This window comes from Tachyglossus aculeatus, chromosome 21, assembly GCF_015852505.1.
Source record: "Tachyglossus aculeatus isolate mTacAcu1 chromosome 21, mTacAcu1.pri, whole genome shotgun sequence".
Lineage (NCBI taxonomy): Eukaryota > Metazoa > Chordata > Mammalia > Monotremata > Tachyglossidae > Tachyglossus > Tachyglossus aculeatus.
In genome coordinates, this window is record NC_052086.1 from 75796654 (window position 1) to 75808501 (window position 11848).

At 42.1% G+C, this 11848-nt stretch overlaps 1 protein-coding gene across 4 annotated transcripts in view; it reads left to right on the plus strand.

Moving 5' to 3' along the window:
* ATF7IP2 (activating transcription factor 7 interacting protein 2) overlaps positions 1-11560 on the plus strand; it is a 53807-nt gene extending 42247 nt beyond the window's left edge. For all 4 annotated transcript variants that reach the window (XM_038763216.1, XM_038763218.1, XM_038763219.1 and 1 more), the window contains exons 6-10: positions 206-311; positions 4602-4663; positions 5120-5180; positions 7311-7417; positions 11010-11560. In XM_038763216.1, coding sequence (XP_038619144.1) covers positions 206-311; positions 4602-4663; positions 5120-5180; positions 7311-7417; positions 11010-11447 — 774 coding nt within the window. In that variant the 3' untranslated portion in view covers positions 11448-11560. The remainder of the gene's footprint in view (positions 1-205; positions 312-4601; positions 4664-5119; positions 5181-7310; positions 7418-11009) is intronic.
* The last annotated feature ends 288 nt before the right edge of the window (positions 11561-11848 follow it).

The following is an 11848-nucleotide window of genomic DNA, read 5'->3' on the forward strand; positions in this document are numbered from 1 at the left end:
AGCTGTGTAACTTTGGGCAAGTCACTTAACTTCTCTGAGCCTCAGTTCCCTCATCTGTAAAATGGGGATTAATGTGAGTCCCCCGTGGGACAACCTGATCACCTTGTAACCTCCCCAGTGCTTAGAACAGTGCTTGGCACATAGCAAGTGCTTAATAAATGCCATCATTATTATTTTTTTTTCTCTCTTTTCTCCCCCACTTGAGGCTGAAACTCCAGAGACTGTAATTCTAAATAAGCAAGACTCTCGAAAACACAGACATCGGGAAAGAGAACAGTGTTTGAACCAGGGGCCATCTAAACATTTGAAAGGTACTAATGTAGCGCACTCTCAGAATGATCCAACTTCTTATTGTGGTTCACTTGTTTCTGAAAAGGTAGGTATTGCCTACCTATATATGTATAGGTATTACATATAAACTATCCATTCAGCTTTTTTTCCCATTCAAACAAAAAGTTAAAACTAACATTTGGAAATTGCCAAATACTTGAGTAATGGAATATAATTTGGCCTGAATTCTAGATGTAATTTTGGGCACCTTGTTTTCTGGATGCTAGAAGCCCAATCATGTTTTCTTCAGGTGAGGCTTTAGTATGCACAGTCGGCTCATGGCTTCAGGTTTGACACGTGGTACTCCTGTGTTCAGCGAAACAGCACTTTCAGTTTGGGTGGCAGAATAAGTGGTAATCACTGTTTTGCATAACTGGATAGCTAGAAGGAGGTCTGATACCAAGTAATCAGCAAGAGTAATCATTTGATAAGAAAAATATTGCACATGTCATAGCAACACAAACAACATAAACTATAAATTTTCTAAAGGACAACCTTTTCAGTGATAAGAGCATATCAAGTCGTATAGCTAAAAAATCACAAATACTTATCTCTGTGAAGTGATAGGTCACTCATTCTATGGGCAAAATCTCACAGATGTTACAGTAATAGCAGATCAATCAGCTTCTCCAGGTAAAGTCTAATCGGTGTTATGGTAATTTAAGACATATAGTAAAACCGTTATCACAGTAGTAACAAGCCAGAAGATTGGCTAAAGCTGACCACTCTAATTCAGATGAGACTTCATCCCTCCCACTTCCCTCTCTTCCTTCTCCTTTCTTTCCTTCTGGCCCCCTCGCCTTCCTTTCCTGTCTGTCTGTCTGTCTGTCTGTCTGTCTGTCTGTCTGTCTGTCTCTCTCTCTCTCTCTCTCTCTCTCTCTCTCTCTTTCTTTCTTTCTCTCTGTCCCTCTCTCCAGTGCATTATCTGGAATGCAGTCAGGCTGAAAGAGCTAATCATTGTCTGGGATTCAGTCAGCTAATGAGCTAATCAACCAGATCTAGAGCGGCATCCCTTGCCCTCTGGCTGACAGTTTGACCTGTTGTAGTTGTCACTACTTGAGGAATGTCTTAATGCAGGAGGCTCTTTGGCTAATGTGGAGTGGTGGATTAAGGAGCTTATTTATATAAGATTTCAGTCTTGGTGGTGTTCATATAGAGTTCTTGTGGCTTCTTGCCATGCAGTAGAATTGCATATGTATAGGTTTGGGTGATTTATATATGTGGCGTATGGAGAAATATCCAGTTGTTGCATAGCAGTCTCACAAAGCATTCTTAATGTATATCCTTTAAGTCATTTTAATATGAATGCTGATGTTTTCATATCTATGGAAAGTAGCAGTTTGAGAATTCCATGAATATGAAATGTAACAAATGTATGAGCCAACTGCAATATTTTACCAGGTTGGAAAACTTAGAATGATAACGTCAGGAAAGACATTTTTTCCCCTCTAGAAATGATTATTTCAGAATGATTTCCAGGTACTCAGTTGCCACTTTAGTAAAAAGGTGAAGTTGCTCTCCACCAACTCATTCCATTTTGCTTGCCTGCTCTCTTCACCTTTTACTCCCCAACTTGCTCCCTGCATTCCTCCCAAACTCCCCTACTAACTGTTGATATCCACCCCCCTCACCCCCCAGACTGTAAGCGCATTGTGGGCAGGGATTATATCTGTTGCTGAATGCTTAGTACAGTGCTCTGCACACAGTATACTCTCAATAAATATGATGGAGTAAATGAATGAGCTATAGCATATATGTATCCTCCACACTTATGCATTGAATAATGAGTTTTTACTAGAAATGTACCCGTTTTTATGTCTGCCTCCCCTCTTGGAGATGAGACCTTATTGTCGATGATTCCACAGACTGTACCCTCCCCAAAATATTTGTTCAGTAGAGCACTGGATTGGACTGGAAGCTTATCTGTTAGATTGAAAATTCCTTCAGGAAAGGGATTTGTGGACAGAGAATATGTCTGCTAATTCTGCTATATTGTTCTCTCCCAAGCACTTAGTGCAGTGCTGTGCACATAGTAAGCGATCAATACAATTGATGCTCAGTTGTATTCTCCAAAGTGCTTAGTACAGTGCATTGCAACGGTATGTGCTCAATAAATACTATCAATTTGATGGGTACAGATTTGGATCATAAAGATTCCTAAATATATTTGTCTAATGCATATTTAGCCATAAGCATATTGTTTTCACACTGACCAGGAACTGTCGCTGCTTGGATTTTTCATGATAAGTAGGAAAAATCTTGCTCTTTTTTTTCTCTCTCTCACTCTCTCTCACATCCACACAAACACATCCTTCCCCTCCCTCACCACCATCCCTCCACCACCCCCAACCCCACCTCAGGTTCTACCTATTTAGAGAATGAAAATACTGAAAAGCAGTAGGTGGAGCCCAGGTTAGGCTTGAGCTATATGTTCTGCAGCTTTGCGGGTAATTATGAAGTCTTAACTTCAGTAAACTCTTTAGCCCTCTCCCCAGATGATTCATGGCTAATGAAATTGACATTCTGTATTCCAAACATAAATGCCAAAACAAGATTGACTTAAAGTTGTCATTTTTTTCTTAAAGTGACTGATTTAAAAGAATGTTCTTGCCTTTTAATGGGAAAGAATGAAAAATCATGCCTACTTTCTGGTGAGCTTGATTTGAATTTTCTGGTTTTTGGGCTTACTTTTCACTTCAGTTTTATAGTAATAATAATTGTGGCATGTGTTAAGTGATTACTGTGGTTATAGAATATAATCAAATCAGATATAGTCTCTATCCCATAAGGGGCTCACAGCCTAAGTTAGAGGGGAGAACAGTTATTTAATCCCCACTTTAAAGGTGAGGATACTGAGACACAGGAGTTAAATGACTTTCCCAAGGTCACCCAGCAGACGAGTGGAGGAGCTCCATTGCTTTCTTTCCTTTGGGATTCTTCATGTTCATTTTTTGTTTCTGTTTTTATCTGTTTTGTTTCACTTTCACCAAATGCTCTCACTAACCTTATTTGGCTTAAATTTCCATAACGTTTCTAAATGAAAAGGGTATTTTTCTTGTTTCCATCTCTCACTTTGTAGCTTGCAAGTCTTCTAAATAAATTTACTAGAAGCCTATGCCAAATGTAGACCTGAGTTCTGTCAGCAACTAAATAACCTCCCTGCCTGAGAGATCTGTTGATTTTTGAGGAAGGTGCCCCCTCTACCATCAGTGAAATAAAAATCAAGTTGCATAATAGTTTTAAATAGTCACAGTGGAAGACAAATGAGGAACCTGAAACTAATTTATAAGATGTACTTAATAGTAATATCTATGGTACTTGCTAAGTACTTACTATATGCTGAGCACTGGCATAGTTACAAGTTAAACAGGTTGGACACAGTCCCTGTCCCACATGGGGCTCAAACTCTTAATCCCTATTTTACAGATGAGGTAACTGAGGCACAGAGAAGTTAAGTGATTTGCCTAAGGTCACACAGTCAAGTGGCTTAATAAATACCATTATTATGAGTATTATTATTCCATGCATGTGTGACTGTTCTGTGGAAGCATGCTCCCAAGCAAGCATGTGAATAATTATGAACCATTTGTGGAATCAGCAAAAGTCTCCATGGTCTAATGAAGCTTAAAGGCGGCAGTGGGTGTGCCCCGGTCTGCATGTCATGAAATCTCATTAACAAAGGTATTTATTGGCGATACATCGATGAACAGGCTCACTGAACGCTGCTAATTAGACCTAGAGATTTCGATTATGGGTATATGGACGTATGCATTCAAACCCTGTTTTCCAGGGGTTAATTTCCCAATAACGTACTCTCTATCTGTAACTTGGAATGGCATGATAGGCAGATGATAGGTGTGGAGGAAACTTAATTGAATGACCCCACTCTCTGAAAATTACCCCCAAGGTAGAGGAGCAGGACAGATAGGAAATGGTACCTGTCGACAGGCAGGTAGGGCTATAGATGAGCAAAACTGATGGAGATGATTGTCTGTATTTATCCTTCTAGAAGTCCCATGGTTAATCCACAGTATACTTTCACCAGGAAGATAGGGAGGATTGGGTGGACATAAAGAAACAGGAACGATTTGGTTCCTGACGCTGGACTTTCCCATAGGAAAAAGTGGATATGTTACTCAGTTTTTTAATCCTCCTTTTGAAAGATTTTCATCAGCCAGTTTAGACCTAGTAAAGGCCGAGCAGCTAAAGCATGAATGTTGATTTTCTGTTTAGTCAAATAATTAGTTTTGTATTTAATTGGTTCTTTTTAGATACTCAAAAAACTGAATCTATAAAAACAAGCACTTTATCTGAAGCTAAAATTAAAGTTAAGGTGAGTAGCAAATGTTCTTTAAATTGATAATCAATTGAAACATGCTATTGTGAGAGGTGTAGAGGTACTGTGAATAGCTAGGGTTTGGATGGCCTTGTCCCTTCTGTCTTAGGAAAAGCAATCTAACTCTACTGTGTTGCTTGGTGTTTTAATGACATAGTTGTCCCGTTGCCCAAACATGCCTCGAAGTAGTGGGAAATTTCTTAGCAATCCTCACCTTCTAAGTGAACTCACCTCTGTTATCTTTTTATGTTTGTCATCTTGATATCGCTATCTTTCTTACAAGATTCTTTTTTGGAGGGGAAATGAAGTACAGTTGCACCATAAAAGTGTTAGAATGAAGAACTTTAGTTTCTGAATTGTAAATTAAGCCTAAGCATTTCTTGAAGATTGAAAGCTTTGCCATGGTTGAAGTTATTTTTTTTTTAACCAAATTTCCATCCCTCCCCTCATTAGGCAAGAGAAAAAGAAAATAAGCCCAAACCTTTGGCTAAGGAAAAGCCCATTTGCAAACCAGGTAAGTTTTCATTTGTTTAGAATGGAGGATGTGGGAAATTGGTTCAAGGTGAATTAACCTTTTGGTGGTGTTTTAAATGTGGAGTGCATGGAGGAATGTTTATTACCATCTCTGAAGGAATCAGGCCAAGAGATGTGGTGCAAGTGAAGTTAGGAGGCTGGCCTCCTGGAGTTGCCCAGAGGGGTGGACTTGTACAGTTGTGGCTTTATTTGACCCCTCTCGAATGGATAAGAATGGTTTCCGATCTCGCTTGACGGTGAGTCAGAATGGTTCACAGACCACCTCCTGCCCCCTTTTGACTCCTGGAATGAACCAAGGTAAAATTCCAAAATCCTCTAGCCGCTCTGCATAAGAGTGCGGTTGAAGCGAGAAACCTGCGCTAGTCCGTTGAGCTATATCACTTGCTTTAATTAGGTGCTGCATTGTTTTTGAATTCACCAATAAAGAATTAGGAAAAATTTATTCTAATGGTGAACCAGAAAGCCTGTGTGAAGGTGATCTTTGTGCCTCATTTTGATGCCTTATCAGGAACTTCATTGGGTAAAACTTACAAAGTGTCTGCTTACGTTTATCCGGCCTAGAATGTGTTCCACCAGTTCACGCCAAAGTGTCTCTGCAGGAAGGTTGGCTCAAGGAGGCAATACCACCCCAGGAAATGCTGGAAATGGCACTTTATCTGAATCAGAGCTAATCCCACGCTGGTTGTCAAGAGACCGACCTGGTTTCCAGTCGCGTTTCTCCCCTGGATGTGCTGTGTGTGACCTTGACAAGTCATAGAACCTTTCCAGTTTCCCCCATATGTAAAACGAGGCGGGTAACGTGATGCTCGACCTGACAGGAATTTAGGAGAGTAGAAATGAATATATGGGAATGAGCATTGAAAATCAGGCCTCGTGCGATAAATTGCAAGAGTGTTGGAAAAGCAGCAAGTGATGTATTGTGGCATGTTGGGATCCAGTCACACGTGATTTTTAAAGATCTAGAAATAGAGCATTAGTTTTATCCTGGCCAAATTCCGTTTCGAGGAAGGGAATCCTTCATCTGTGGATTAGCGGTCGGCCGTTCGGAGATGTTCCTTGTCTTGCCTGTGCAGTGGCTGCTGTAGTGGATGTCTGAGCTGGGAGTGAAACAGACATCCTATGTTTACATGCTGTACATCTTGATGTCTTTTTATGGAGGACACCAAGTTCTGTCATAACACATTTTCCTTACATGATGTGGTCATAGCAATGTAGGGACCAGGCAGTGTTCTTCCCACAAGACTAGTTTGTTTTGCTGTGATAAAGTCCGCAAGCTGGAGCACGTAGGTTTAGCATAGGAAAAAAAAAACAGTTGTGAGCATATGCATGGGAACGGCCAAGGTGTAACAGGTAGGGAGCTGCTAAACGTCTATGCCTCTGCCTTAGATATGGTATATTGGTCTATATAGTACCCTTATGTTTCTTTGTGTTTTTGCAACTTTAAGTATTTAATACCATAAAAATAACAATGAGTTGGCAAGGGTGAAAATCATTCTGCTAGTGATGATCGTACCAGTAAAGTATAGGAATTCTATCAAAAATTGTTGCTTGAGTTATTATCTCAGAGCCACGTAACCCATTACTTTCTGTTCTGTCAATAATTGCTCAAGTGCAATATTCTCACAACATGAGATTCTTAGAACCTGTACCAGAAAAAAAGTATTACATAGGGGAAAATTTCAATTAGTAACTTTATTATTATTATCCACATCATTGTTGCTTAAGTGCTTACTATGCTCCAAGCATTGGGGTAGATATGTTATATCCCTGTCCCGTGTGGGGCTCATAGTCCAAATAGGAGGGAGAACAAACATTGAATCCCCATTTTACAGATGAAGAAACAAGGCATAGAGAAGTTAAGCAGCTCTTCCAAGGTCGCACAGCAGACAACTGGCACGCTCTTCCTCTGTGTTCTATCATAGAAACATTTAAAATATTAAGGATAGGAATATTTTCCTTCATTTCACTAGATATTAGAATTTTGATGTACATGCATTGTCCACCTAAAACCCCAAATGTTGGAACCATTTCCAACATAGAGCAAGGCAACTTGAAACAGATTATCTCAATAGGCCTGATTTATGCTTCTTAAACCATGTGTTGTTTACAGGAAATACAGTAAAAGTCGAGGACTCCACTGTGACCTCCAACTTCAATTCAAAGCAGACAAACACCACCTCAGACTCCTCCAAACAAATGGCACAGAATTCAGCACAGGTACTTATTTTTAACATTTTCTAAAAATGAAAGTAATCACCATGCTCTGGAATTCTAACAGGACTCAAAAAGGCATTTTAACGAGGAAAACGTGATAAAAAAGAAAATGTCACAATAAGAGCCTTTACTTTTTTGCAAGATGAAATAATTGATTTTGTAGTATCTGAAATTTCTTATGTGAATGAGACTAGGGGAGAGCAGCAAACTAATGGCCAAGATAGTTAAAAGCTGCTGTCTTAGTGGAAAGTGCATGAGCTTGGGAATCAGAGGACATGGGTTCTGATCCCGACCCCGCCACTTATCTGCTGTGTGACCTTGGGCAAGCCAGTTAACTTCTCTGTGCCTCAGTTTCCTCATCTATAAAATGGGGATGAAGACTGTGAGCCCCATATGGGACACCCTGATTATCTTGTGTCTACCCCAGTGCTTAGAACAGTGCTTGGCACATAGTAAGTGCTTATCAAATACCATAGTTATTATCATTATCATTATTCAAAGGGATGTCTTCAGAGTAGCCAAGGGCAGTTCTGAGGTGCTGAGGACATTTTGGATTTTGATGCCCAGAAGGAAAGAAGCTATGAAACCAGGGGAGAGGCTGGAGAAAGGAAGAAGGCTGGTGAAGTAATCCAGGTGGGAAATGTCAAGAGTTTGAACCACGGTGGAGGCCACAAGCGTGACTGGTCCGGGATATAGTCTGGAGGGAATACCAGCCAGATTGAAAGAGAAGCTGAATATGGATCATGCAAAAGCAGAGAGAAGCCACAGGTGATGACACCAGTTGGTGAACTTCTGGGGCAGAGAAGTTAGTGATGGTGTTGACCAAGATGGGAAAAGTTAGGAGAAGGGGGTAGGTTTGAGAGGGAAGTTGAGGAATTGCATTTTGGCCAAACTGAATTTCAGGTGCTGAAGGGTCATTCATGTGAAGATGTGCTGGAGGCAAGAGGAAATGTGAAATTTCAGGAAAGAGGCTGGGGCTGGTAAGAGAGGTGGTGGTGTTATCTGCTTAGACATGACAGTTGGAGCCATGTGGACAGATGAGCTCCCAGAGAATGAATGTGAGAGAACCTGAAATCTTGTAAAAGCCCAGCATATCTCTTGGGGGTTTAAGGAGAGTTGGGAAAAAAAAAAAAAAGACTCTTGAGATTTGATTGGGCTTTGGTTTATAACCAAAATATGGAAATGTTTCAGAAGAGAAAGTTGTGAATCTGTAAAATTCTGGAAGATGAAGATGAAATTTGTATATGATCTTAAGTCTAGGGTGACCAGTAATTCACAGAACCCATATGTAAGGGTCACAGAGTATTATTACTCATTAATTATTCTGTAGACTAAACTCCTTAAGAGGAGGGAATGTCTACCAACTTTATTGCATTATAGTCTCCCAAAAGATTAGAACAATCAATCAGTTGTATTTATTGAGAGCTTACTGTGTGCAGAACACTGTAATAAACACTTGAGAGAGTACAACATAACAGAGGTCGTAGTCATGCTCCCTGCCCACAGTGAGCTTACAGTGTGCCGTCAGGGGCACAGATGTGGGGCTGAGGGAGGGGTGAATAAGGGGTGCAAATCCTAGTGCAAGGGTGAAGCAGAAGGGAGTGGGAAAAGATGAACGAGGGCTTAGGGAAGGAGTCTTGTTAAAGGTGTGTTTTTAATAAGGCTTTGAAAGGAGGGAGAGTGAATGTCCATTGGGTATGAAGAGGGAGGGAGTTGCAGGATGGAGGCAGTGGGTCTGTGGTGAGATGGGCAAGATTGAGGGACAGTGAATAGCTTGGCATTTTGAAGACCAAAGTGGGCATGCTGGGGCCCTATGGTGAGGAGTTTCTGTCAGGCGGAGGAGGATGGGCCACCACTGGAGGTTCTTGAAGAGTGGAAAAAATGAGGACCGAACCGTTTTGTAGGAAAAAATGATCTGGGCAGCAGAGTGAAGTATGAACTAGACTGGCGAAAGACAGTAGACAGGGAGGTCAGCACAGAGGCTGATGCAGAAGTCAAGGTGGGATAGGATAAATGCTTGAATTAAGGTAGTAGCAGGTTGGATGGAAAGAAGGTTGGATTTTAGTGATGTTGCAAAAGTCGAACTGGCAGAATTGTGTGAATTGTATTTGAATGATAGAGGTGAGTTGAGAATAATGCCAAGAGTGGGCTTGTAGACAGGGAGGATGGTTGTGCTGTCTACAGGGATGGAAAGTCAGGGGGACAGGGTTTAGGTGGGAGTATGAGGAGATCTTAGATATTGAGTCCCACAAGGGACAAGGACTGTGTCTGATTTCCTCCTCTGTATTCTCTCCTAGTGCTTAGTACAGTGCTCTTCACAGGGTAAGGACTTAATAAATGCTATTACTACAGCAAGCACTCAATAAGTAGCATTGATTGAAACAGCGAAGCATAGGTAGGAGGGTCAGGAAGCAACAGTGCTAAACAAAATATTTAGACACATAGATCTGGCTGTTAATTTATCAAATCAAGGGGACTGCAGTTGTGAGGAGGTGAGGGCACAGATGATAGTCTGCTAGCTAGCAGCTCCCAGGACGTCCTCCCCGCTTGGTGCTCTAAATACCTTCTCCTTGATCAGAGCTAAAGCTCCCTGGACCTCAGATTTGGAAAGCCCAGGTCCCACCCCAGAGCCACCACACCTTCCCCCTCTACCCATCTTTTGAGGAGGGTCCGAACACAACTGTTTACAAAAGCTACCTCTTTGTGAGCAGAGGTGAGGAAGCTTTTGACTTTTTTTAAAGTTTGAGGCCAGCTAGATCAGTCTACCGCCCCAGTGTGCTCTTTCACTGGGCTTCCCAAGGCACTTTCTTTAACCTGGTGAAGCTCCAAGCATCAGCCCCAACTTTTAAAGCTGGAGAGTCTCACAAACAGTTGGGGTTTATTGCCAGAATCCTCTGGAGCAATGCTGGCACTAGGGAGAGGAAGGGTGGGAAAGTGAGGGGAGTAAGTTTGGAGCAGGATTTTTTTGTTTGTTTTTTTATGGTATTCAAGTGCTTACTATGTGCTAGGCACCGTACTAAGCGCTGGGGTAGGTACAAGCTAATTCAGTTGGACACAGTCCATGTCCCACATGGGGCTCAGAGTCATAATCCCTGTTTTACCAAAGGTAACTGAGGCCCAGAGAAGTGAAGTGATTTGCCCGGAGACACACAGCAGACAAGGGTCAGAGTAGAGATTAGAACCAGATCCTTCTGATTCCCAGGCCTGGACTGTATCCACTAGGCCACACGCCTCGTTTTCAGGTTGGATTTTTAAGGCCTGAGTTAAAAGCAGTGGTGAGCTGGGAGCTTCTGCACCCCCAAGAGGTTGTGGGGTCAAGGATGGGGAAATGCAGGGGGCCAGATGAATGGTGGGGTAACACTCTGAGCCTGAGCAAATAAATACCCAGCCCTGGGGTCAAGCCCATGCAGATCCCTGGGCAGTAGCTACATACGTGCCTGCTATTTCTGTTGTATCGGACCCTCTTAAGTGCTTAGTACGGTGCTCTGCACATATTGCTCGAAAAATACCTAAGATTGATTATGTAGCCATCTAGTTTTCCTGGGTCGGTTTTGCAATCCTGCGTGAGTAACTTTTTGCGTTCTGTATTTTTTAGCCTGTGGATGAATACGCACATCTTCCACCACTACCTGAGCCACCATCGCATTTCAAGCTAGAGAGCAGATTGATGGGCACTTTCCCACCTCAGAAGCCTGAACTAAAACTGAAACGAGTGCTTAAGTCAGAAGGCATTGCCCTGTCATGGAACATTTGCAAGATCGATCCCAAGTGTGCTCCCGTGGAAAGTTATCACCTCTTCATTTGCCAGGGAAACACCACTGGCAATTGCCCATCCGTTTGGAAGAAACTAGGAGAAATTAAAGCCCTGCCTCTCCCCATGGCCTGCACTTTATCTCACTTTTCCTTTTCTGGCACCTACTATTTTGCTCTTCGGTCCAAGGACATCTATGGGCGTTATGGCCCATTTTGCGATATAAAATCCATCCCTGGATCTTCGGAAGACCCCAGTAGCGACCCCCCAGGTCCTCCGTAACCGGCTGCCAAAATGTTGTTCTGCTTCCATGTTTGAAAGATGTTTTTTTTTAATGTGTAATAAATGTGGAGCCAAAGAAGGGTGTATCCAGTCTAAACTGGTCAACAGTGAATTCGTAGCCTTTTTTTAAGCGGCACTGCATCCCTTTGGGCCTTTCGAGAGACTGGGCTCGGGTCTGAGCGCCACCACCATTTTCGGGTTTAAAATTGAATGTTGCACTCTCCCCTGACGTTCTCCTTCAGCACGCAGGGCTCCAGTGCCTGGGCAGGATGTGTTGTATCTGCAGAACCCGCTCATGATAGACATCAGTTAACACAAAAGAATTGAGCATTCATTAATCTTAGAGCCACAGCTTTTGCTTCTGGACTTCAGCTTTCAGAATTGTGTAAATGGAAGACTGG